General features: G+C 36.9%; 1 protein-coding gene across 3 annotated transcripts; it reads right to left on the reverse strand.

The window, feature by feature from the left end:
- Positions 1-2,609: 2,609 nt before the first annotated feature.
- On the reverse strand, positions 2,610-25,113 carry LOC137227612 (protein NipSnap homolog 3A-like). Of its 3 annotated transcripts, XR_010944932.1 has the most exons (7): positions 24,910-25,112; positions 21,948-22,158; positions 19,932-20,090; positions 18,316-18,465; positions 17,158-17,240; positions 15,900-15,986; positions 15,778-15,811 (listed from the first exon to the last, which is right to left on the reverse strand). XR_010944932.1 is itself a non-coding variant. In XM_067743784.1 (6 exons), exons 1-6 carry the CDS (start codon positions 24,967-24,969, stop codon positions 15,735-15,737), a joined length of 744 nt encoding a protein of 247 aa, XP_067599885.1. In that variant the 5' UTR covers positions 24,970-25,109; the 3' UTR covers positions 14,897-15,734. The 3 variants fall into 3 exon arrangements, 2 of the variants coding, with proteins under 2 accessions (XP_067599886.1, XP_067599885.1); XM_067743784.1 differs by lacking the exon at positions 17,158-17,240 and having other exon boundaries at positions 14,897-15,811; positions 24,910-25,109; XM_067743785.1 differs by lacking the exons at positions 15,778-15,811; positions 15,900-15,986; positions 17,158-17,240 and adding an exon at positions 2,610-2,728 and having other exon boundaries at positions 24,910-25,113.
- Between the last annotated feature and the right edge of the window lie 1,168 nt (positions 25,114-26,281).

Raw genomic sequence — 26,281 nt, forward strand, 5'->3', positions numbered from 1 at the left:
TTATATTCATATTCACAACAGATGTGTGGGTAAAGAAATGTAATAAATTCAGACAGCACTAAGTGCTAAGAAGAAAATACAACACAGTAACAATAAGCACGGAGAGGTGTCAGGCCTCTGCGGAGTGACATATGAGCTCAGATGTGAATAAAATGAACAGGAGCCAACATTTGAAGGTGGGTAGGAAGAATGTTCCTGGAAGAAAGAACACTCTGTGCCAAAGCCCCAAGTGGGAAAAATCTTGGCAAGTTGGGGAGCAAGGAGAGAATTCCAGTGTCTCTGGAGTTGTAGGCAATGGAATCCGAGATGGCAGGAACCAGAACTTGTGGAGCCTTGTAGTCCAGTGTAAGGTACCTGGATTTTATTCTTAGTGCCATAAGGAGCTGCTGGAGAGTTTTAAACAAGGAAGTGGCTTGATCTATGTTTCAGAAAGAACTTTGCTGGTTATATGGGGAGAAAGGACTGTAGCGGGGCTAAGTAGGAGAGAATGGTAGATTGGGCCAGGATGGTAGCAACAGACATAGGAAGGAATTGTAACGCTGAGTATCTATTTTAGAGATACAGCCAACAGGACTTGCTGATGGGCTGCAAAGGGGATGAGGGAAAGAGAGATATCAAGGTGACTTCTAATTTGTGACCCAAACTAGGTAGATGGTTGTGTTCAAAAGGCAGTTAGTATTTCAGTCTGCAGCTCAGAGGCAAGGACGGGAAAAAGATAAAAATGGGTGAATCATCGGCACATATATGGTACTTAAGCCTTTGGACTGAATGAGCTTACCTAGAGAGAGGGAAGAGAGAGAATATTCTTGAGGCCTGAGACGCTACCCACATTTAGAAGACACACCAGCAAAGAAAAAAAAGGGACTGGCCAGTCGGGAGGAGGGAAATCTAAGAGTAAGATGCCATATATTAAAGCTCAGAATCAAGTGTATTTGGGAAGGTAAGAAGTGGTCGATTGTGTCCAACATGGCTGAGAAGATGAGCAAGGTAAAGGCAGCGGAAGACCATTGATTTTGGTAACAAAGATCCTTGGTGACCTTCAGAAGAATCATTTCAGCAGACTGGCAAAGCTGCAGGCCTATCTGGATTGGTTTCAGGGAAGAATAAGAGGTAAGGAAGGGAAGATGGTGAGTATACACAACTCTACAGAGAGTTTTGCTTTGAAGGGAAACAGAAAACACAACAATAGCTGGATTACAAAACTTCTATTTGGATTCTTTTCTTGCCTGTTGATAGTATAGGCTGCACCTGAGCACCATCTCGCCTTTCCCTTCTGACTTTTTGTTTGTTTGTTTTTTAATCCTTTAGACATTTCTTCTATCAGGAGCCTAACACACTGTACCTTGTTTTCCAAATTCCCTTTAGACAACTAATTCATAATTTGCTATATGTTTTAGAAATGTAAAATAATATAACTATAAATATAGACTACAGTATGTTTTAGAAACGTAAAATAATACAGCTATAAATTTATAATATGTCTTAGAAACGTAAAATATAGACTATCAAAAGAGCTTGGAAATACCAAACCTAGTTTTAGAAAGCAGAGGTATACAACTAAAATGGAAATTAAAGGTGTTTCAAGGAAAACCCTAGCGTATCTGTGGTGGTACTGAAGAAACCTTCCTTCTGGGATTACTATCATGCTATTTTCTTGATATAACATAACGTTTACAATAAAGTTGGTAAATTATTACTGTGTCACCATCCTATAGTAACACAGTAAAAGCTCCAGATACAATAATATAAATATAAAATGCAAATTAAGAAAAAACCAAAATGCCTATGTAGGCTTTTATTAGGGCAAGCATTTCCATAAACATAAAGATCTCCTTAAAACAAATAGATGTCCCAAGGATCTTCGTTAAATAGTGATCCAAAATGAACAAAAATTAATAAAACTGTAAACACATTTCAGCATATAAAACAAGTCTTCTGAAGTTTTTTAAAAACTATTTTCCAAGTGAAAGTTACAAGTAATTAATGTGAAAACCATAATTAAAACAGGTGACACAGGTTATACTGTACTTTCCCAAGGTAAAGAAATATATTTGATATAATATTCTTCTGAATTCCATTTGATATCACAAAATAAACTTTACTGGGCAAAAATGTTTTAAAAATCTCAGATAACACAGACATGATTAAAAGATAGACACAGTGTATAAATAATTTCAAGATACTGTCAGTCACAGAAATGTAAAATCATTATATGAATATAAGAAATGCTATAGAGCAAAATATTGTTAAAATAGAGAAGAAGAGATATTCTGAAACAAATGAAAAATCAAGATCAAGAAGTAGTGGCGACTACATATTTCTAAAGTATAATAGATACTGAAATGCCAAGGGGAAAATGAACAGAACTCTCCTGTGGCGGTAGTGACAATGGACAGAGCTGGCTTTTAAAATGCTAACCATTAGCAGACACATCTTATGGCAGTTCATGAGATGCTTCATATTTTCAGTGGAAAACTATTTCAACAGTGAAAATGATACAGGAATCAGAAGCATATTCTTCTGAGACACTAGGTAATTTACACTTTCTCGAACTGAAAAAAAATTCATAAGAAGGCATATAAAGTTATTGACTAAATCAGATTTGTTCTAAGAATAACTTGTGCTTAGTGAAATAGCCTACCAGCTGCCACAACTCTGGGATGCTCATGAGACTGATGTCTCCCAGCTGCTCGGCCATGTGCACTCTCGTTCCACCAAAGAACATGAACTGCAGAAATAAACCAGAAATAGATTCTAAAAACTGTGGCATTACTACAAATCAGAAAGACAGAAACATTAATCAGAAACTGAAAGTCCAATTCTTTAAATCAAAATAGTGAGTATCAACCAGGTAACACTAAGTATGTTAGTGATAAGATTTCAGAGGGGTCAGAGATTTGGGAGAGAAAGTTATAAGATAATTAGCCAAACTGGTTTTATAGATGAAGAAACAGAAGGCTTTTATTTTAAAAAGCAAAACTGTAAAAAAATTGTGTTTACTACTGAAAATTTGGCTGATACAAAGAATATAAAAAGTGCCATAATCTCAACCACCTAGAGAAAACCTCTTTTAATATTAATATTTAGTATATTTCATTCAAAAAATATGAGTAAAATAAAATTAGGGTCTTGCTGTATATTATGCTTAGAAATAGATTTTTAAAAATCAACAATGAGTATTTTCTTTGGCAGTGATATTAATTTTTAATGGCTCTGTGAATTCCTCCTTATAGATATAGCAACTTTTTGTCCCAACACCTTATTGTTGTTATATTCAAAATATATATTGTTGTTATATTCAAAATAGTGTGGTATTCTACAAAATACTCAAATAAGTGTTCTTGTACTTATTTAAATTTTTAAAAAATAATTATAAGTAATATGTGTTAGCTGTATAGATTTTGGAAAATGCAGATAAACAAAAACAGAAAACAATACTCATTTCTAATCCTACCAACCTGAAATAACTACTTTTCAATTTTGGTGTATCTTTTCCATATTTATGTATATATGTATTTGTTTTTATATATACACAGAATATATGTTTATATAAGATACATGATGTATATGATTTATGTGTGTCTATTTGTGTATTGCAAGTATATTATATACATAGGGTCATATCACATTGTCTCTAAAGTTTCCTTATCATAAACAACGCTGACAAAAACTTCCTTAGAGCAGCACCTATCATGTATATTTATAGAAATAACAATGTCAAAGACAAATCACTACTTACATTTATTGGGTGCGTCCTATGTGCTAGGCCTGGCTTTAAGCGTTTTGCATGTATTAACTCATTTCGTCTTCACAAGAATCCTAGGCGGTAGGTTATGATTATCATTATTTTATCAATGAGCAATGTAAGGCACAGAAAGGTTAAGTAACTCACTCTAAGTCACAAAGTTAGTAAGCGGTGGAGCTGGGATTCAAACCCAGGCAGTCTGGATCTCATTATTTCCTCAATATAATCTCTTAAAATGAAAATTGAGAGAACCAAAGGGAATATCTTATATATACTTACATATGTACAGTGTACATATTATAAATTGTCATCCAGAAACGATGCACTGATTTATACTCCACATATTACTCTTCCCTTTTCTCTTAAGATTAAAAAATGTGCCTACTCATTTTCAGTTTTTTCTTATAAAAGTTATATACGTCAATTATAAAAATTAAAATACTACTTAATATTAATTTCATCATTCAAATGACCACTGTATGTTTTACATCCTTTCAAATTTCCTTCCTGTGTAACTGAACACATCTATACAACTATGCATATTTCCTAGAATACTGGGAAAAATAATTTAAAAATTAAGGCTTTTAATTTATTTCGCCAAATTTTGTGGAGGGGAAAGGTTAAGCCAGTGTACCCTACACAGTAGGGGTACTTATTTTTTCCCAGCCTATTTAGTACTATATTTATAAAAGTATGTCTTTATTAGGTGAAAATGGCTCTCATTATTGTCTTAATCTACATCTTCTTTAATATATATTCAGTAGTCATCTGTACATCTACCTTTGCATAAGTTTTTATGTTTCTCTTTGCTTTTGAATTTCATTTACGGTGTTTTGGGGCATGCAGAAAGATTGAGCTTTTTTATAATAAAATCATCAACTCATTGTTTTTCCTTCATTGTTTCTTCATTTGTTATTTTGGCTAAGACATATACTTGTCATTCATATTATTAAATAAATTCATCTGTATTTTATTTTAGTAATTCTATAACTTTTTTCTACATTGAAATCTATAACCCATTTGAATTTTATTTTTTAGCATATGGTATGAGATGGACATCTAATAATTTTCATAATTTTTCTCCTATTCATGTATTTTCCAATTTGAAAATAAATTTGTCTGTATATTCTGATAATTTTCTTAGGATGTATTATTAGAAGTTAAATTTCTTGGTAGAGATCAGAAGCTCAGCTTTGAATATGTTAGGTGTGAGATGTCCACTGGACATTCAAGTAAGGAAGTTGAGGAGGCAGATGGATATAATGTGTCTTTTAACTATTTTATTAGCTATTCTTAGTCACTTATCCTTCCAGGTAAACTTTACATACATTTTTTTAGTTTGCCACAAAAAATGCTCTGAAATTCTGACTGCAATCACTTTCAACTTTAAAAGTTAAATGGCCCAAATAAGTGTTTATTAAATAAGTTAAGTTATGTATAATTATCTGTTTGCTGTGTATACTTGACTAGAGTGTTAGGAAGTAATTGTTAATCATGCACATGCATTATTTCTAATATACATATACACACATATATGTACATGTACATACATATACATAAATATATGACATTTTGGTCTTTTTCTCATGTCATTCATACACACACACACGCACACACACACACAAATGGAAGGTTGATGGAAATATCCCTTAAGAACCATTAGTTCTTTTTGTATTAGAGGTACGGTCACTATATAAATTTTTGCTGTGTTTAATCTTCTGAGTCTTAGTGAACTTAACTTTAGGTAGGAAATTACCTGCCAGGAATTATGCCGTGAATGCAAATGTGTGTGTATGTAAATGTGTATATGCACACGTGCACACACACACTCATAGGGCATTTGTGTTTACAATTTCATGTTATTGTAGTTTTGGATATCATGTGCTAATTCCTGAAGCTGATTAATCAGAATTATCTAATACAAATGTTGGTACAAACAAAGCTATGGACAAATTTGGGGCTTATGTTGACCAGCTGGTATGTCAAATGAAACCAGTAGGCTCCTTTCTCTGACGTATTTTTGGTTATAACACACAATTGCCTATGTATGTGATTTAATTGTGCATAATGTCATATTTATAATTAGCTACTTGAGTTCATTCCACTCATGTCCCCTCTGAGTTACATTCCTATTGCCCAAGTGTCTAAGCTTACAATGAAAGCAGGTATTCCCACCAGAAACAACTGCAGCTACACCTACTTTTGGTGGACATGTTTTTTTGTGTCATTTTAACCAAATTCTAACAAGACAATATTACACAAATAAAAACTGCTTGGTGTAATAGTTTAATAAGTATTATAAATAAAATATATCAGAAAATGAGCCAGTGGGTATTTGTAACAGTTGCTTTTTTAGTTGATTTTTCAGGAATTTGTATTGATACTTGGAAACAAGTATGTGGTCAAGGCACATAATTTTGTTACCTTTCACAAGAGAAAGAAACAAGTAGCAAAGGAAGCCCAGGGAAAGCTTAAACAGCAGTTGAGATAAGTATGTGTGTGCTCGGGGGAAGTGATTTTTGTTGCAGGGCAGAAACTAGAACTGTGCTGGGAGAAGACTCATGAGTACTTCAAGCTCCCTTATATTCATGTCAGGGCTCATTTTCAGCAGCAATAACTTCCAAGTCACCTATAAGAGAGCATTTGATCGACATTTAGTAAAGTCAAAGTTCAGGATAAAGTAAGGAATAATTTTGGCCCTGCCCCGGTAGAGAGACTCAGGATAAAGGCTGTATCGCTAATCGTGAGTGATGGGGCCATTATGGCTCCTCTTTAGTCTTTACAGGAAGTCAGTCTCTATGTAAATCCCCTTCCTGTCCTATTGCTTGAGAAAGGAGTACAAACCTAAACAACAAAAGGAGAAAAATCTTTGGTTAGATGCGCGTATTAGACCAATTCCCGTCAGTTAAAGCTGTCTATTTTGTACATTTCTCATTAAGTTTAAATGAGGTTGTCATCCTATGTACTGTGAGGTTCCTTACCCTACCTGCCTGACTTGGGCACTGACCTCAGGAGACAGTAGCAGCTGGGAGGATGCTTCACCACCGGCACCCTGGGCCCCTCTTTAAGGTTCTCTGTCTGCAAAATGCTGGGAGGTTGCGTATTTCGTTAAAAAGGGGGAGGCCAGTTCTGTTGCTAGCTGCTGGTTGACCTTTTCTCCTTCCCCCTTCAGCCTGAAGGGGTTTGTCAAAGGACAAATCAAAGAGAAGCTGGACCACCGCCTGCCATAGGCCCCAATGCTGAGACAGCGATAGCGCGGGGCGGCAAGAGCAGCAGCTGGCGCTTCGGGGGTGTCCTCACGGCTACCTGGCACCTAGGCTGCAAAAGCCCCCCCGTCCATGGCTGTTCGCGAGCCGGCCGGAGGCAACCCTGGCAGTGGGTCTTCCCCTAACGGCACCCTTCCTCCCCAAGCTTGTCCCGGGATCCTTGCCCTGCGGGTTCTAGGACTTGCACTAGAACTCAGGCGGCAGCAGCGAGCTCTCAATCCTGGGCTCTTCGGCCTGTAGGCGCATGCGCGGCCAGCACGCTCCCAGCAGTCCCCTCCCCTCCCCTCCCCCAGGAGACATTTTGGGCACGTCCCGGCAGCAGGTACCCGCAGAGCCTGTGTACGAGCGGCCAGAGCCTAGTCAGGCTCCTTCGGATGGCAAGCATGGCGCGGCTTCGAGCGCTGCGAAGGGCAGCGGCCGGTATTCTTCCTTAAATTCCTTCTGTGGCTTCTCTACTGGTAGGGAGCAGCTCCTGCGCAAGGGTGGATGCAGGCTCGGGGCGGCTCAGCTCCTCCTACTGCGGCGGGGCGGGGGGGAGGGGGGAGAGGGGGCGGACAGCCCAGTCAGCGAGGCGTCCGCCACCAGCCCATGCCATGCGCGTTAGGTGTCAGCCCTGACCCTCCGGTGCACTTTTGTTCCCTCAAGAGATCTTACCCCCAGTGTCAGCTGTGACGTTAGTTAATTTCACCTCATCTCCATGCACACCTGCGTACACTTCGTAAAAGTTCGTGTGTAGAATGCGAGTTTGTGTGACCATTGGGAAGGCAGTATGGATGCGTGCCAGTCATGCTTTGCATTTAACTCGTGGACGTGTTTGCCGGGGTTAATTTTTACTCGGGTGATTTACATGTAGCTAAAGACCAGTGAGCCTTCACTCTTCTTTATTAAGTGCATTCTCTCTCCCTGTCGCCACCTCCAGCATGGCCTTGTTAGAGTATTTCTTAGTTGCTCAGAGGAATGGGGGCAGTGAACTAGATAATGGAAATTCAAATTTAAACAAACAAATCAGCAGACTTCTGATCTTGGCTTCTTATTCTTGATATAGGTCCCAGAGTAACCGCTTTCAACATTTTCAGCTGTTTCTTCTAATACTTGTTTCCCTTTTTCTGAATTATATACACTTTCTGGTGCTTCTTGATATTTTCAGTTACAGATAGTATCTATTGCTTGGAAATTGAGGATATAGGTCTGTTAACGTACCATTCACCCAAAATACACTTCCTTTCCCTCATCTGATAAATCACATTAAAATAGTTAAAATTTACACTATATTGATCTTTATGCCTTTATCACTAATTACGTTACCTTCTTACACACATAACTACACACACAACACATAACTAAACCCAATTACACAATAGTTACATTCATGCACACACTGAAGTGATATTGCTTATACTATTAAGGCTAGGGAATTATTAGAGGGCTCTCATCTGTGGTTGTATTGGTTGTGCCTTTGCAAAGACTTTTGAATCATCTGTTCAGAGGAAGGGAGGCTTTTTAAAGTTAGTAATTCCAGAGGTAGTGAGTCAGTTTTTCAAGTTGATGGGTGTCCATATCTAACCAAGCAAGACAAAAAACCATCATCTGTGCCTGGACTGGATCTTTATGTTTAAGTTTATTTTCTTAGACTTTTTCTCCGTAGAATTCACAGTTCATACCCTCATTCAACCCGTATTAATTAAACTCCTTTATGCTTCAGGCACTTTTCCAAAAACTGGGGTGCAGAGGTGAATAAAAGACAAAGTATGTGTCCTCTTGGAACTTCCAGGTTAGGGGAAACAGGTAAACAAATGAAGGAAAAATATGTTAGGGATTAATAAATACAATGAGGAAAAACAAGTAGGATATGGAGAATAGAAAGTGCTGGAGGGAGGTAGCAGAGGCTGCTAGCTATTTCCCAATAGCCATTCTTCTCCCACCCCACCTTTTTTGAAAATTAGCAATAGAACCCTTGCAGCTTAGTGCAGCCATGTGACTAAGTCCTGGCCAGTGGGATGTGTTAATGCATTTATGACCTACTCTAAGTGGTCTTAAAGCAGTTTAGGTTGTTGCCCTCTTTGTTTCTTTCTTATTTCTGCCTGCTGGAATGTGGATGTAATGGCTTGAGTTCTTGGACTATGAGGTAGAAACCACATGCTGAAGATGGCAGAGCAAGAGAGAAGCAGCCAGGGTTCTGACACCATGGAGCATCATACTAGGAGCCCTGTATGAACTCCTTTTTTACTTGAGAAATCATTTTCTAGTGGCTTAAACCTATGATCTTAATGAAAAGGAGAATAACTATTTTATTTCTCTTTTTCATTTGTTTCTATTATTTTCATTATACCTATCACTTATTCATCACCAAAATCTTTGCCAAAAGAATAAATTTCCTCTCAGTATGATTAAACCCATTAATCAGCTTGTCAGTTTCATCTTCTGGCATTGTCTTTTGGGTGTCTTTTGTTTTCTTGCTCCAGTGTGGACTAATTGTTCTCTAAGATAGCATGGTAGTAATTCTGGGATCTCCTCTCACTGATATCCTGGGGGTCTCATTTACCTTGTGTTGGACCTCCTGTTGCCAGGATTTTATAGCTTTTTTTTTACTCCTACATTTTGGAGAGGGTGCATGGGAGTTAAACTTTTGAGACTTGCATCTCTAAAAATGTTTTATTTTGTCAACCCTCTTGATTCATATGTTGGTTGGGTATATAACCCAAATTCTACATTGGAAATAATTTTTCCTTATATTTTCAAAGGCAATTCTCCAGTGTATTATAGCTTCTAGTAAGAAATTCATAGCGTTCTGATTCCTGATTCTTTGTATGTGACTTGTTTTTCTTTCTCTGTTTGGAATCTTTTATGTTTTTTTCGTTTTCCCTGGGGCTCTGAAATTTCACAATTACATGCCTTGGAGTAGGCATTTTTTTCATCCATTGTTCCTCACTCAGTGACCCCTCTTAATCTGGACACTCTTCAATCCTGAAAAATGTTTGTGTTTCTTGGAGTTTTTTCCTTCTCTTGTCAATCTCTGGAACATCTGTTGTTCAAACATTCTGCCTCCACTTGATCTTCTCACTTTCTTTTTCTACTATTTTACATCTCTACTTTTTTGGTATAGTTTTTCTGCGGTTAAGTACCACAGTTTTATCTTCTAACTTATCTACTGAATTTTAAACTCCTACTTTCACAGTATTTATTTACAAGAGCTCTTTTTTTATCCCTTCCCCAGAATATTTTTATTATTTATTTATTTATTTTGCGGTACGCAGGCCTCTCACTGTTGTGGCCTCTCCCGTTGCGGAGCACAGGCTCCGGACGCGCAGGCTCAGCGGCCATGGCTCACAGGCCCAGCCGCTCCGCGGCATGTGGGATCTTCCCGGACCGGGGCACGAACCCGTGTCCCCTGCATCAGCAGGTGGACTCTCAACCACTGCACCACCAGGGAAGCCCTATTTTTATTTTTAAAAATAATATTCTCTTCTTTTTCATGGGTTAAGTATTTCTATATCTGTGGACATTAATTACAGTTATTTATTTTAGTCATTGCTTTAGGTCTTTTTCCTGCATTATTTCTTTTTCTTTAAAGTTTTATTATATTTTCTCTTGTTTGATTCCTTTTCTCTCTTGTTACTAGGGTTTTTCCTATAATATTTTTATGTTTGTGATCCTTGACTATCAGTTCATATTTTGGAGAGAGACAAAAAAAAAATTGAGAGCTCTTTGAGTACCTGGAGAGGCGGCTGTCAAACAGTGGGCTTCACTGTAGGGTTTTCTGACTGGGCTGTTTCATCACTGGGGAAATTGCCCCATTTGCTACCATGTGTAAGTCATTTCTCTTAGTTACCCCTCTGAGGAAACTTCCAGGATTCCATCTGTGAGTTATAAGCCTTACTGCCAGTTTCCTATGACTGAGGAGGGTAGAATACTGAATATCTCAGTGTTTGGTTGGTAGTCATTCACATAATTTGTTTAAGACTAGTTTTGACACTTTCCTCTGTATCTGGTATTCCTGAATGTGGTTCAGCCTTTCAAGAATGTATTAAATAGGAAAGGCTAAAGTGCTGTAACAAATCGACACCAAAATGTATGTCTCAAACACAGTAGGATTTTATTTCTTGTTCTTTAAGATCTAAAATGGGTTTTCCTAATTGGCAAGCAGCTCTTCTGTATGTGGTGAATTAAGGACCCAGGCTTCTCGACCCTGTGGCTCTGCCATCCTTAGAGCCCCATCATCAACTGCATCTAGTCAGCAGAAAGGGAGAGAGAATTTACAAGGGGAAAGTACTTACCAGATAGGGAAGAGTAAAATACATGACTGTAACTTAGAGAGGGAAGACGTTGCTAAGTGCTGAGACAATTTCCTACTCACTTTCTCACAGGTTTTAATTATCCGCCAAACGCTGTGAGTTAAGCTTTATCTCCAAGTGAGAAAGGTGAACTTCTGAGAGAGAAGTAATTTTCTCAGGTTCACTGCTGCTCAGTGGCACATCCAGGGTTTAAAGCCAGATTTTAAAACCAGTTCAGTTTACCATTTATTTTAAATCAGTTGAGAAATCAATTCACTTTTTAATCTCTTTTAGCTTTACTTGACCATCATGGATTGCTTTTACAGCGTCTTTATAACTTTTTATGCTTTATTTATTCTCAACATTGTATTGAGGGCCAGAGCATTAATGCAAGGGGCTGATAGGCTGTGTCCAAACCCATGGGGCCTGCTGTCTCCTTTGCCCCTTGTTAGGTCCTTCAGGATACTGCCTAGGATTTTCCCATACACACTTTATGATTGAACCTCACATGTCCCTCTATCTCTTATGAAGGTTGACAGACACATGGTTTATAGCAAATCAACACTACACAGATTAAAATTCCTTCAGAAAATCATTCTGTGTTGTCTTTGCAAGATAGCTTAACGACATTAGTTGAAGTAGTCTTCATATTCAAGATGATTTTCTTCTTATATAGACACTGGATATTAAAAAATACAGTTCCCAATTTTCCCACTCTCTTGGAGTCATTGGAAGTTCGCACTCAGCACAAAATAAACCTTAAAAATAGTTAGAGAAAAGTCATAATTTTACAGGCTGCCTTAGTATAAATTCTGTTTCAAAGTATATTTCATTGAATAAGGGTCCTGAGCCTGTGAGTGTTCTGGAATGAGACCTCTTGGTAGATTCATGTGACTAGAGTCTCGTTTGTGATTACCTCTTCAATGAGAGCTAGGCCCTCATTTGGTTGGTTAATTCTTTCCCCTTTCCTGTCTCGCTGACCTTCTCCTTCTTAAGAGGTTCTAATAAACATTGATTATTCTCAAATCATATATCCTATTCCTGTCTCTTTCAGAGAACATCAGTGATACCTATTTTGCAGACAAGAGAATATCAGATTCTAATGTGCCTGATATCATGTAGGAGCTGTCATGTATATTAATGTCTTTTACTTAACATTTTCTTTCTTATTCTCTTTCATTTCACTTTGTGAGGTTCATATTTCCATTTTACAGATTAAAACAAAAACAGTAACCTAGAAGCTCGGAGAGACTAAGAGACAAAGGTAACAAAGTAAGTTGTTCAGATATGGTTCATTCATTTTAATACTCCCCAATAATCCAGTGTTTGAGTATACTGTTGGCCTGTATCTGCGGGTTCTGCTTTAGCGGGTTCTGCACCTGCGGATCAAAAACATTAAAAAAAAAAATGCCAGACAGTTCAAAGAGGAAAAAACTTGTATTTGCTGCCCACAGGCTACTATTTACATGGCATTTACATTCTATGTACAGCTATTTCCATAGCATTTGCATTGTAGTAGGTATTATAAGTATTCTAGAGATGATGAAGTATAAGGAGGATGTGCATAGACTGTATGCACATACTACACTGTTCTCTATAAGGGACTTGATCATGGCAGATTTTGGTATCTGCTGGGGTCTTGGAACCAATCCCCTGAAATACCAAGGGACATTTGTACTATAACTTTGTTATATTTCTTCCCTATTGATTTTTAAGTGTTTCCATATGTTTATTTTATAAATAATGTTTCAGTGAGTAACTGGTACATGGGAGTAGCTGGCAGGTAAACATGGTCACCTAACAGTTTATTGTTTAAGACTTTTAAATACAAAGCCATCACTGGCACGTAGTGATCTTACATTAGGCAAGACCGAGCTCCAGTTAATACTTGAAAATGTAGATCCTATATGTGGAGCATGGCAATTATTGTTTCTGCTTATCTCCTACAGCGTATCAGTATAGGTCACTAGGAATTCTATATGGGTATAATGGGTGTATAAGACCGTTCTTAAAACAAGAATCTGTTAGAATTTTTGTTTCTGTTAGATTAATATGCTATACATTGTTGTTTTCCAGTTTACTTACGGCCAGAAGAATTTAACGTATTTGAGTAATTTCACACTAATATTTCTGCATTTATTAAGTTTTCAAACCAAAGCAGTCCTTTGTGTGTGTGAGAATTTACAAGCTGCTGCTCTTATAATGTCAAAAACTGAACCAAAGTGAACCCCGTTAGGCTACTCTCAGACCTTTTTTAAATTAAATTAAATTGAATTAAATTAAATTAAATTCCATTTATTTATTTATTTCTGGGCCGGGCCTTCCCCGACCAGGGTTTGAACCGAGGCCCCCTGCAGCAGAAGTGCAGAGTCCTAACCACTGGACTGCCAGGAGATTCCTTCTCAGATCTCTTTCAATAGTTTCATTTTGGTACCAGACTTTTTCATGAACTCAGAGAAATCAGTTTTTCATTTGCATTGTCATTTTTTTACCTCAATGATGTTTTAACTCTGAATAAAATAATTTTATCTATTGAACAGGTATTTTCCCCTGGGCAGTTCTTCAGATATTGCGTGTGTGCATGTGTGTGTTCGCCTTGATTGAGTCCTCAGTTGCATCAGTGAACTCTCAGATTCTCACTGACTTTCTCTTTGCAAGAAGAACACGTTAGTGGATGTAATCATGTCCATCTGTGTCATCTCTGCGATGTCCTCTGTCCCGTCCAGCTTTGTCATGTTCCTGATCCAGGGGTGTGTCAGCAAATAGAAGCACCTGCAGTTCATCAGTGGAGTGAACCTATCATTCTACTGGCTCTCCAGTTCTGTCTAGGACATGGTAAGAATGCTGGTCTGCCGCTGCTTTATAAACCTCCAATAGGGCTCTGGATTGGACGGATGAAAGGGCCCCTGGCCATCACCAGGAAATGTTCTAGCTAGTCCAAAGATGAATGAAAGAGGAAAAGGCAGACCCAGTTGTACACTTTGATGTGACCAAACATGGCCTTAAGCACACGGCTGATCTCACGCCAGAGGAAATCCGTCCACACACACTGCAATTCATACCACCACCGCCTCATTCCCTAAGTGACAACTTTTCAAAAAACTGAGGTGGAAGACTCTTAGTCAAAACTTAAAGCCAATGCTTCTAACATGTCTGATAGATTTTAGCCTTCAGAGTCAGGGTGTTCTTTGCCTTACTAGGAACTCATCTGTCCTTCAGATTCCTGAGGACCAGGTAAGTGAGAGGTGACCGTGCTTCCTGTTTTTCAGTTTTCCCATAGATAGCTAATTTGTAATTTATTGTTTTTGCAGTATGTTAGAAACATAAAATAACATAGCTGTAAGTACAAGCTACTAGGAGAGCTTAGAAGTGCGAAATCTAGTTTAAGAAGGCTGAGGCACTCAACTAAAATAAAAACTAAAGTTGTTAGTAAGAAAATCCTAGTATGTCTGGGATGGTACTGAAGAAATCCTTGTAAGGTTACTAGCAGGCTATTTACTTGAGGTGACAGTATTTACAGTAAAGACAGTACATTATTACTGCCTCATTACCTTATGGCAACACAACAATAGCTCCAGAGATGAGGATAAAAATATAAAACACAGTAGAAAGAATCAGATTGTATATATAGGCTTTTATTAGGGCAGACATTTCCATAATTATAAATCTCATTAAAACAAATAGATGACCTAACACAACACTGAAAATCAACTATACTTCAATTTAAAAAAAACCAATTAGATGACCAAGTATCTTTATTAAACAGTGATCCAAAATGAAGTAAAAATTAGTAAAATTAACTGTAAATGAAGACACTGCAATCACATAAACCAAGGAGTTATCAATGTGCTTTAATACCAGGACCTAATGACATTATTTTCCAAGTAATTGATTAATTATTATTGTAAAAACCATTATTAACATAAATGACACAGATGATACTGTACTTTTCTGTAGTAAAGAAACGTTTAATGGATTTTTTTATGGATCCCAATTGGTATTATATAGAAAATATTACTGAACAAAAACTTTTATAATCTCAGAAAAAGACATGATGAAAAGGTTGATAGTTTATGCATATAATTTAACTATACTATCACAGGTATGGAAATGTAACAATCATTTCTATGTCAGAAAATGGTATAAAAGCAGAGGGTTGTCAAAATAGAGAACGAGATATTCTGAAACAAATGAAAAATCAAGATACTGTAGTAATGGCAACTATTTTTAATGTGTGACAGATACTGAAATACCAAGGGGAAAATGAACAGACTGTTTCCTGAAGTGGTGGTGACAGTGGATACAGAGTAACTTTTAAAAAATGCAAGGGATATAGCAAATTAGCTTACCACCTCCTTCAAATCAAAGTGAGACTCTCTTGGAAGAATTGAAGCACCATTAACAGACACATCTTATGGCAGTTCATGCAATGCTTTGTATTTCCGTGGAAAACTATTTCAATGGTGAATATGACGTAGGAATCAGAAGCATATTTTGCTGAGACACTAGGTAATTGACACTTTCCCGAACTGAAAAAAATTCATAAGAAGGTATATAAAGTTGTTGACTAAATGAAATTTGTTCTAAGAATAACTCGTACCTAGTGAAATAGCTTACCAGCTGCCACAACTCTGGGATCCTCGTGAGACTGGTGTCTCCCAGCTGCTCGGCTATCCGCACTCTCGTTCCACCAAAGAACATGGACTGCAGAAATAAATAAACCAGAAATAGATTGTAAAGACTGTGGCATTGCTCAAATAAGAAAGACAGAAACATTAATCAGAAACTAAAAGTCCTGTTCTTTAAATCAAAATAGTGATTATCAAAAAGGTAGCACTAAGTATGTTAGTGATAAGATTTCAGAGGAGTCAAAGATTTGGGAGAGAAATTTATAAATTAATTAGTCAAACTGGTTTTATAGAAGAAGAAACAGAAGGATTTTACTTTATTTTGAAAAAGCAAGATTATAAAAAAGTTACGCTGACTACTGAATATTATTAGGCTGATGCAAAGAAGAACATTGAAAGTAGCTGAAACTTAACCACCCAGAGAAAACCTTTATTAATATTTATTGTATTTCTTTTAAAAGATGAGAAATATAAAATTAGGGTCTTACTGTATATTATACTTTGTAAATGATTTAAAAAAGTCAACAATGAGAAGTTTCTATGACAATGCTGTTAATCTTTAACATGTGAATTCTGCCCCATAGATGTAACAACATTTTATACCAGCCCCTTATTGTTGATTCTTTATATCATTCAAAATAGGTATTCTACAAAATACTGAAATAAATGTTCTTTTACTTAAATTATTTAAAAATTTTAAAATAATGACAATGTAATACATGTTGGCTGTATAGATTTTGGAAAATGCAAATAAATAAAAAGAGAAAGCAGGAATAGTTTCTAATCCTACCACCCAGAATTCACCACTTTGCTATTTTGGTTTATCTTTTCCATATTTATGTATATATGTATGTATTTTTACATTTTTATGTATTTAAAGACACACAGCATATATGTTTATGCTTATATGAGACGCATGATGTGTATGATGTATATGTGTGTCTGTTTGTGTATTACAAATATATACATAGTGTCATACTACATTGTTTCTAAAGTTTCCTTATTGTAAACAACGCTGACAAAAACTTCCTTAGAGCAGCACCTATCATGTATATTTATAAAAATAACAATGTCAAAGTCAAATCACTACTTACATTTATTGGGTGCTTCCTATGTGCTAGGCCTGGCTTTAAGCGTTTTGCATGTATTAACTCATTTAGTCTTCACAAGAATCCTAGGTGGTAGGTTATGATTATCATTATTTTATCAATGAGCAAAGTAAGGCACAGAAAGGTTAAGTAACTCACTCCAAGTCACAAAGTTAGTAAGCGGTGGAGCTGGGATTCAAACCCAACCAGTCTGGATCTCATTATTTCCTCAATGTAAACTCCTAAAATTAAAATTGAGAGAACCAAAGGGAATATCTTATATAGGTACAGTGTACATACTATATGTTGTCCAGAAATGATGCACTGATTTATACTCAGCATATTACTCTTCCCTTTTCTCCACTGAGAATGAATTTAAGATTAAAAAGTGTGCCTACTCATTTTCAGTTTTTTCTTATAAAAGTTATATTATGTTCATTATAAAAATTAAAATACCACTTAAAAATTATTTTCATCATTCAAGTGACCACTATATATTCTTTCAAATTTCCTTCCTGTGTAACTGAACACACCTATAAAGCTATGCATATTTCCTAGAATACTGGCAAAAATAATTTTAAAATTAAGGCTTTTCATTTATATTGCTGAATTTCATGGTGGGGAATTATTAAGCCAGTATATGCTACACAGTAGGGGTACTTATTTTTTCCCAGCTTCCCTGGTACTATATCTATATAAGTATGTCTTTATTTGGTGAAAATGGCATCTCCTCATAGTCTTAATCTACATCTTCCTAAATATATATTTAGTAGTCATCTTGAATATATATGTATACACATATATACATTCACCTACATATATATGAATGGCACAGGACTAGAAAGACCAAAATGTTAACAGTATTATCTCTAAGTAGTGGAAAATGGTTTTTTTCCACCTTTGGTCTTGGCCATGATATTTAGTCTCTGTAAAAATATGTATTACTTTTTCATTCAGAGACAAACACTCTATCCCAAGTAATGTTATTTTTAAAAATCAATAAAAATATATTTAGAGGAAAAAAAAGATGAAGAACAGATTTTTCTTAGCCTCCTTGCAGTTTTTTAATTTTATCATTTTGATGTATCATGGAGAACAGCAGTTCAACATTTGGAAAAGCCTTCATAAGTGGTTAACATCCTAAATAAATATTACATAAAACAGGTATTTTCAACCCTTAAAATGACAAATAAACCCTAAATATTTGGCAATAAAGATGAAATATATGGCATAATCAAAAACAGTGACAAAATACTGGAGGAACTTAGTAGGTCACCAGTACACTTTAAATTTCATAGAAGAAATGGACCACTGTACCTCTGTTGAGTGCTCCATATTCTGTATGGAAAACTCCAATTAGTTTTGAGTAGCCTAGATCGACATGGGCATTAATTGCTCTTTTGAATGCGTCACCCCACAGAGCTGGCCCACCAGGTTTCATCTGAAAAGTTACCAGCTCGTAGACTCCTGGAATAGGGAGAAAATAAATTATAAAAGATATTCAAGAAATTTCTCATCAGGTTAGCATGGTTCCAGTGGAAGGCTAGTCTACATATACAGATTTGGAGGGTCAAACAAAAAATGTTTATGTACACATATTTATGATTTCTTTGCATTTCTTGCGTTTTTCCTAGCTTTTATATTTAGAAAGTCTCCATGTTTAAGGGTGAGTTATTAAGCTTATCATAGAGAACAAAGAAAAAGGAAGCTATATTAAGCTATTATCAGAATGATTTTTAATCTATAAAATTAGTCATTTAAACAAATACTGAGAATTTATGATAGGATTAGGATTTTTGAGCTGCCTGAGTCTAATTCTAGGTAAGAAATGAATAAGAAAAGTATTTTCTGATCTCATATATTTCCTTCTTTCCAATTCTGAGAGGAAACACTTTTTTGTTTGTATAATTTCCCCCTACAGGTTTCCATTTCTAACAGGAACAGCCGGCAAACAAAGGACCCAAAGTGATATGTGAGATTTTTGACGGGAAAAAAGATGAAGAAGGTGGTTTTATTGTTCCTAAATATCCAGGTAAACACTTGAAAATCAGTCTACCTTCTGGTCAGAAGTATGGAGCAGGTAGAAAAAAAGAAACCAGGGAAAAAGTAGATTTGAGAAGTAAAAGGAAAAAAAGTACAAAGCAACTAAAGAATTATAAACAACATAGAGGCAGATAACCAAGATGTGACACTGTTCTAGGAGCCACTAAGTTCATGTAGCCAGCGCTGAAGGCTGAGGGGAGGTCCAGGTGGATAGGATCCAAATAAGACATTTCAAATCTCTTGTCATCTAAGATACATTATGAAGTTGGGATTATGGGGGAAAGAAAACTTAAATTAGTTTATGCTTTCAAAAAGTCTGCCTTTGGTTTAAAATTGGGTTGAGGTAAATATTTCCCTTAAGTCAGTAAGAAAGTGAAATCAGCAAGAAGATAAATCTTTAATAATTATTTTCAAACTGAGGAATAAGAGGAAAACAAGTTAAACTACAGTAATTCAGCTTAACAGTTTAAATTAATCCATCCCCCCCAGTTTTACAAGCAAAGATACACTTACTGTTTTTAGATTAACTGTAATTTGTGTAAAAAAAAATACTAAGTTATGAGAAAATATCATACATTTCCCTTTACCTACCTATACATGTGTTCTGTGTTCTAGATCCCCAACTTCTCAACCTTTCTTCCCATGTAAACTTTTCATATTCATACCTAAACTTTAACAGTTTTTCCAAATTGGAAAAAAATTCATTATTTAATGCTCATTGTTTTAACTGTAAGCAAAGAGCTCAAATTCATTTTTATCTCTATAATCACAATATATTCCGATATAAAAACAAAGGATTACTTTCTCCTACAGAACTTTAGTTTTTATAGCTTAAAATCTTCAGTATGTTCTTCATTAAAATTCAGTGTAATTTAGAGAGACGAACTTACCTTCTTTGGGTGGTTTTTCTAATTTGCACCATGGCACCAGATAAGTAACTTCACTCTCTTGTTTATCAGTGAGACCCATAATTGGAATGAGTAATTGTTCTCGCCATTCCTTATCATTGGCCAAGGCTTTCCGAACTTCAGTTTGATGAGCAAAATTGTCTATGGGAATAACAGGAGTAAGAAAAATAAAACTTTTTGATTTAAAATCACCTGTACACCTTTAACATATATAATATTGTATATCAACTGTACATCAATAAAAAAATAAAATCACCTGTACTATTTCTGGGTTTCATTCAATTTAGCAAATGTTTATTGAGGCCACATAAGGACAATATGTTATATCACTAGAGATACCAACATAAGTAGTTAGTTGCTCATGGTCTGAAAGGGGAGTGGCAATGTAAACAACCAATGATGTCATATAGTAATGGGCTTCATAGGTGCTACCATTTAGTAGGTAGTTGTGAGACTTAGGTAAGTTATTGAATCATTCTGTGCCTGTCTCTTATTCTGTGAAATAGGGATAATGATATAGTATCTACCTCCAGGGCTGTTGTGAGGATTAAAAGAATTGGTACATGAAAGGAGCTTAGAACAATGTTTGGCACCAAGTGAGTACTCCATATATATTATTTATTCTTATTACCTGAGGCATTTAAGTTATAGTGTTAGTCTAGAGAAAGACTGTTTCTTCGGTAGTGCTGGTGGTGGGTAGTCAGGTCAAGGTACAACTGAATTAAATTTAACATAAATGAAATTAAGATTTGCTTTTTCAGCCTCTTGAACAAACAGCTTCCAAAGAAACAGTGCTAATTCTTACTTATTGACACCATTCTTTTTACCCAGTACTGTTTCTCTTCTGTTTGTTACCCAAACAGGTATATACATTTAATAACATATAGGCCTAGTACTATATTTATTATTAGGGCCTAAGGTTAATGGTAAAAGAGTTTTCTATGGTTTATGCTAGAGATAAGGAATAACATCTATCTTAGAGCTTAAGTAAGTTATATCACGATCTTACTAGTAATTTTCTTAATGGGACATAATTCTCCTTGTTGCACATTAAAGCATAAATTGTGTTTTAATGGGGTTTGTCCTATTACAACAGGGAAATCCTCTAAACTATGGCCATGTTAAATATAGAATGAGCACTTTTCACAATAATGTGATGAATATTAACTTTGGACACTATTATGACTCTTAACTTTGATGACCAGACACTAAATGAAATTATTAAAAGTTCTCTGGAAAAAAAAAAAAAGTTCTCTGGATATCATCAAGTCCTATGTGGACTTCAGAAAGATTAGACACTGGAGTAACAATCTGGGGATTCCTGTAACCTGTTCTTCGTTGTCTACTAAACCAGCAGTAAGTCAACTTCAATATGGGGAGAATTCTAATTCCTTTGCCTTTACTTCCCTAGAGCAGCATAATGATAGTGAATTCCCTGAAACCTTGGGGTATACTAACAAAAGTGGTTCCCTAAATTTAACAAATTATTCAATCTGAGTTGGGTGAGGCCTGGAAGTTAACTATTATCCCCATGAACCTCAACTAACCTAAATTAGAAATATTGAATTGTTTCTACTAACATCCTGATATCCAGTTGCAGATTCAACAATAAGAAAAAATAACTCTCCCTTTTATGATCTCTACCCACTTGGGCTCTTGCAGTCAATGCTTAAAATTTTTCATAAATGATCTGTACAGTGGACCATTCTGTGTTCTTTCTGAGCATTAAAGGCTAGTTCACAATTTCATGATTTGAAATATGAGATGTCACACTTTCCCAAAGATGATACATAGGAAATTGGGCAAAAGTTGTTAGAGGCACCAGTGGGAGGAGTAATCACTGAATTCATTTTTTGTTGTTGTATTTGTTGTTCCTCTCTTTAAAAGTTGAATTCAACCTGTGTGTATTTATAGTAACATAGACCCAAGAGGTAAGTGTCATGTAACATTTAAAAGAGTGAAAATCTATACTGTATACTTAAGCTGGAAAAATCATACCATACTTCCAAATATGAAACACTTTATCGATCCTGCCTCCAAGTTCTACACTCCAGAATCCAACCAATTCAGAGTGAGCTGTCTGAAGATGTATGTTTTTCTTAACAGTTTCCAGAAACTCATTCATCTTTGAAGGTTTAACGCAATAAGTACGAAACTCATAGAATGTTCCATCGTATTGTCTGGGGCCTGTAGCAAAAGATGAACACACCTGAAGAAACATAAGGCAAATTTAAGTATTTGGGGACCTTAAGGCTTATAATATCATGTTACAACCAAATCTGAATCTGCAAAGAAGGGACACTCATTAGACTCATACTCCCTGTTTGTACCTCTGTTGTCATCTCTCCTTAGAATTTGCTGAGAGATGTTAATAAAGATAAGTACTCTTAAGTGTGCTGAATATACAGCTACTGCTTCCTAGCAGGGGTGCCTTAGCCACCTTTTCATGAAAAGTTAATCATAAGAAGGCACTAGGGTCTTAATGAGAGTCCTTTATCCAAGAACTACAACTAGGATTCTAATTAATTACAAATGGTTTACCTTATTTATCCAATATTCTATCTTTAGTCAATACTATATGTGTTACAGTTATATATTTAAATGAACTTTATAAAATATACAGGTGTTCTGGCAGTAATGATGGAAATACGTTTACTTGCAGAAAGATCTTCTTTAGGTTTTTTTAAAAAATGTTAAGTTTCAGTTCAGGTCAAAGTATTTTCCAAATTCAATGAAGTACATCACTGGTAAGTAATAGAACTGGGATGTAACTAATGTTAAAGGGAATCCATAATCTATTAAATTGCACTATAACATGGTGGTAGACTGTATGAATTCTATAAAGGAAAAATCAACAGGTCAGAACTGAATCATTATTAGGTTTAATTATAGATGCAGTGTGAGAAGGGCATTTAATCCATCCAATTAACTAGGTTGATGGAAATATCCCTTAAGAACCATTAGTTCTTTTTGTATTAGAGGTACGGTCACTATATAAATTTTTGCTGTGTTTAATCTTCTGAGTCTTAGTGAACTTAACTTTAGGTAGGAAATTACCTGCCAGGAATTATGCCGTGAATGCAAATGTGTGTGTATGTAAATGTGTATATGCACACGTGCACACACACACTCATAGGGCATTTGTGTTTACAATTTCATGTTATTGTAGTTTTGGATATCATGTGCTAATTCCTGAAGCTGATTAATCAGAATTATCTAATACAAATGTTGGTACAAACAAAGCTATGGACAAATTTGGGGCTTATGTTGACCAGCTGGTATGTCAAATGAAACCAGTAGGCTCCTTTCTCTGACATATTTTTGGTTATAACACACAATTGCCTATGTATGTGATTTAATTGTGCATAATGTCATATTTATAATTAGCTACTTGAGTTCATTCCACTTATGTCCCCTCTGAGTTATTCCTATTGCCCAAGTGTCTAAGCTTACAATGAAAGCAGGTATTCCCACCAGAAACAACTGCAGCTACGCCTACTTTTGGTGGACATGTTTTTTTGTGTCATTTTAACCAAATTCTAGTAAGACAATATTACACAAATAACTGCTTGGTGTAATAGTTTAATAAGTATTATAAATAAAATATATCAGAAAATGAGCCAGTGGGTATTTGTAACAGTTGCTTTTTTAGTTGATTTTTCAGGAATTTGTATTGATACTTGGAAACAAGTATGTGGTCAAGGCACATAATTTTGTTATCTTTCACAAGAGAAAGAAACAAGTAGCAAAGGAAGCCCAGGGAAAGCTTAAACAGCAGTTGAGATAAGTATGTGTGTGCTCGGGGGAAGTGATTTTTGTTGCAGGGCAGAAACTAGAACTGTGCTGGGAGAAGACTCATGAGTACTTCAAGCTCCCTTATATTCATGTCAGGGCTCATTTTCAGCAGCAATAACTTCCAAGTCACCTATAAGAGAGCATTTGATCGACATTTAGTAAAGTCAAAGTTCAGGATAAAGTTGTAAGGAATAATTTTGGCCCTGCCCCGGTGGAGAGACTCAGGATAAAGGCTGTATCGCTAATCTTGAGTGATGGGGCCATTATGGCTCCTCTTTAGTCTTTACAGAAAGTCAGTCTCTATGTAAATCCCCTTCCTGTCCTATTGCTTGAGAAAGGAGTACAAACCTAAACAACAAAAGACAACAACAAAACATCTCTAGCTTAGATTCACAAAACAGGACAATCCACGACAGTTAAGGCCAAATCACAAAAATCTATTTTGTACCTTTCTCATTTAACTTTTTAAATTTATTTAATTCTTATTACTTTTTATATGTTAATGCCAATCTCCCAATTCATCATTTCTCATTTAACTTTAAAGAGGTTGTCATCATCATATTTTCTAGGAAGTTCCCGACCCTGCGTGACTTGGGCACAGACTGCAGGAGACAGTGGCAGCTGGGCAGATGCTGCACCACCTGTACCCTGGGCCCCTCTCTGAGGTTCTCTGCAAAATGCTCAGAAGTTTTATTTCATGTATAAGGGGGAGGCCCGTTCTCTTGCTAGCGTCAGGTTGACCTTTTTCTCCTTCACCCTTCAGTCTAGAGAGGCTTGTGGCTTGTCAAAACTCAGTAGAAGAGGCTGGACCAACGCCTGGCACAGGGACCAGCGCGGCGAGCCCAAAGGCGTGGGGCGGCAAGAACGCAGCAGCTGGCGTCTCAGGGGTGGCCTCAGGGCCGCCGGGCACCCAGGCTAGAAAAGCCCCCCATCCATGGTTGTTCCCGAGCCGGCCGTAGGCGACACAAGCAGCCGGTCTTCCCCTAAGGGCACCCTTTCTCCTGCGCGCTCCAGGGTCCTCGCTTCCAGGTGCTGCGACTTACTCTACAAGTAGGCAGCAGCACAAGGCTCCCAGGTCAGAGAGCGCGAGTCGGGTGGTGCGCCTCCCGGGCCCTCCCCTTCCCTCTCCCAGGGATCATTTTGGGCGCGTCCCCGGGGCGGGTACCTGAGGCGCCAGGGTCCGAGCGGCCAGAACCTTAGTCAGACTCTTTCCGAGGGCAAGCATGGCGCGGCTTCGAACGCCGAGAAGGAACGCGGCCGGGATTCTTCCTTAAACTCCTCCTCCTGTGGCTTCCCGACTAGCAGGGAGCGACACCTGCACAAATGCAGGACGCAGGCTCGGGGCGGGGATCCGCGGGTCAGCTCCGCCTCACGCCCGGGGTTGGGGCGCGGCCGGAGAGCCCAGTGCGTAAGGCGTCCGCCCGGGGCCGGCTCCAAACGCCTTTTGGTGTCACCTTTCGCCCTTCCTGGCTCCTTTGTTTCCCCAAACGTTCTCACCCCCATCGTCAAGAGTTATATTAGAATTAGCTGAATGCTGAGGTCGTTCCTGTACCACCTGTCTGGACACATCGCCTCATCTCCAAGAGCTCTTGCATACAATCAGTAAAAGTTCGTGTGTAGAATGAGAGTGTGTATGATCATTGGGAAGGCAATATGGATGCGTGTGTGCGTCATGCTTTGCATTTTAAATCGCGGACGTGTTTGCAGCGGTCAGTTTTAGTCGGGTGATTCACGTGTAGCTAAAGACTAGTGATTCTTCCCTTTTGTTCCTTAAGTGCATTTTCTCTCCCTATTGCCACCCCCAGTATGACCTTGTAAGGCTCCTAATAATGATTGTATTTCTCAGGAGCTCAGAGGAATGGGGGCTCCGAACTACATTCGAAAATTCAAATTTAAATATATATAGTTTGAATCAAATAGTTTTTAAACCTTAAAAGCAAAACAGCAGACCTCTGATCTTGTCCTTCTTAGTCCTGAAATTGGTCCCCAGAGTAGTTAACTTTCAACATTTTCAGCTGTTTCTTGTAGAGCTTGTTTATTATTATGTAAATGTCACTATATGCCTTTTCTGGTGTTTCTTGATATTTTCAGTTATAGATAGTGTCTGTTGCTTGGAAAATGAGGATTTAGGTCTGTTACATACCACTACCCCAAAATACACTTCCTTTCCTGCATCTGATAATGCTTACATTAAGAATAGTTAATTGTAACGTTATTAATTTGATTATATTGATGCTTACATAATTACTAATTACATTACCTTCTAAACATATAAATACACTAAATCCAATTACACAATCATTACATTCATGCACACATTGAAGTAATATTGCTTATACTGTTAAGACTAGGGAATTATTACAAGGCTATTGTCTGTGGTTGTATTGTTTGTGCCTTTGCAAAGACTTTTGAATCATCTGTTGAGAGGAAGGGAGGCTTTTTAAAGTTAGTAATTCCAGAGGGTGATGAGTCAGTTTTTCTAGTGGATGGGCATCCATTACTAACCAAGCAAGACAAAAAACATCATCTGTGTCTGG

This window comes from Pseudorca crassidens, chromosome 7 (genome assembly GCF_039906515.1).
Source record: "Pseudorca crassidens isolate mPseCra1 chromosome 7, mPseCra1.hap1, whole genome shotgun sequence".
Classification (NCBI taxonomy): Eukaryota; Metazoa; Chordata; class Mammalia; order Artiodactyla; family Delphinidae; genus Pseudorca; species Pseudorca crassidens.

Excerpts from the sequence above, each read along its gene's own strand:
- LOC137227612 (XM_067743784.1), bottom strand. The coding sequence starts at position 24,969 with ATGCTTGCCCTCGGAAAGAGTCTGACTAAGGTTCTGGCCGCTCGGACC. Across the intron at positions 22,159-24,909 it reads CTCGGACCCTGGCGCCTCAG|GTGTGTTCATCTTTTGCTAC; the intron begins GTACCCGCCCCG and ends ATGTTTCTTCAG. Across the intron at positions 20,091-21,947 it reads GTTTCATATTTGGAAGTATG|ACAATTTTGCTCATCAAACT; the intron begins GTATGATTTTTC and ends TTATTCCCATAG.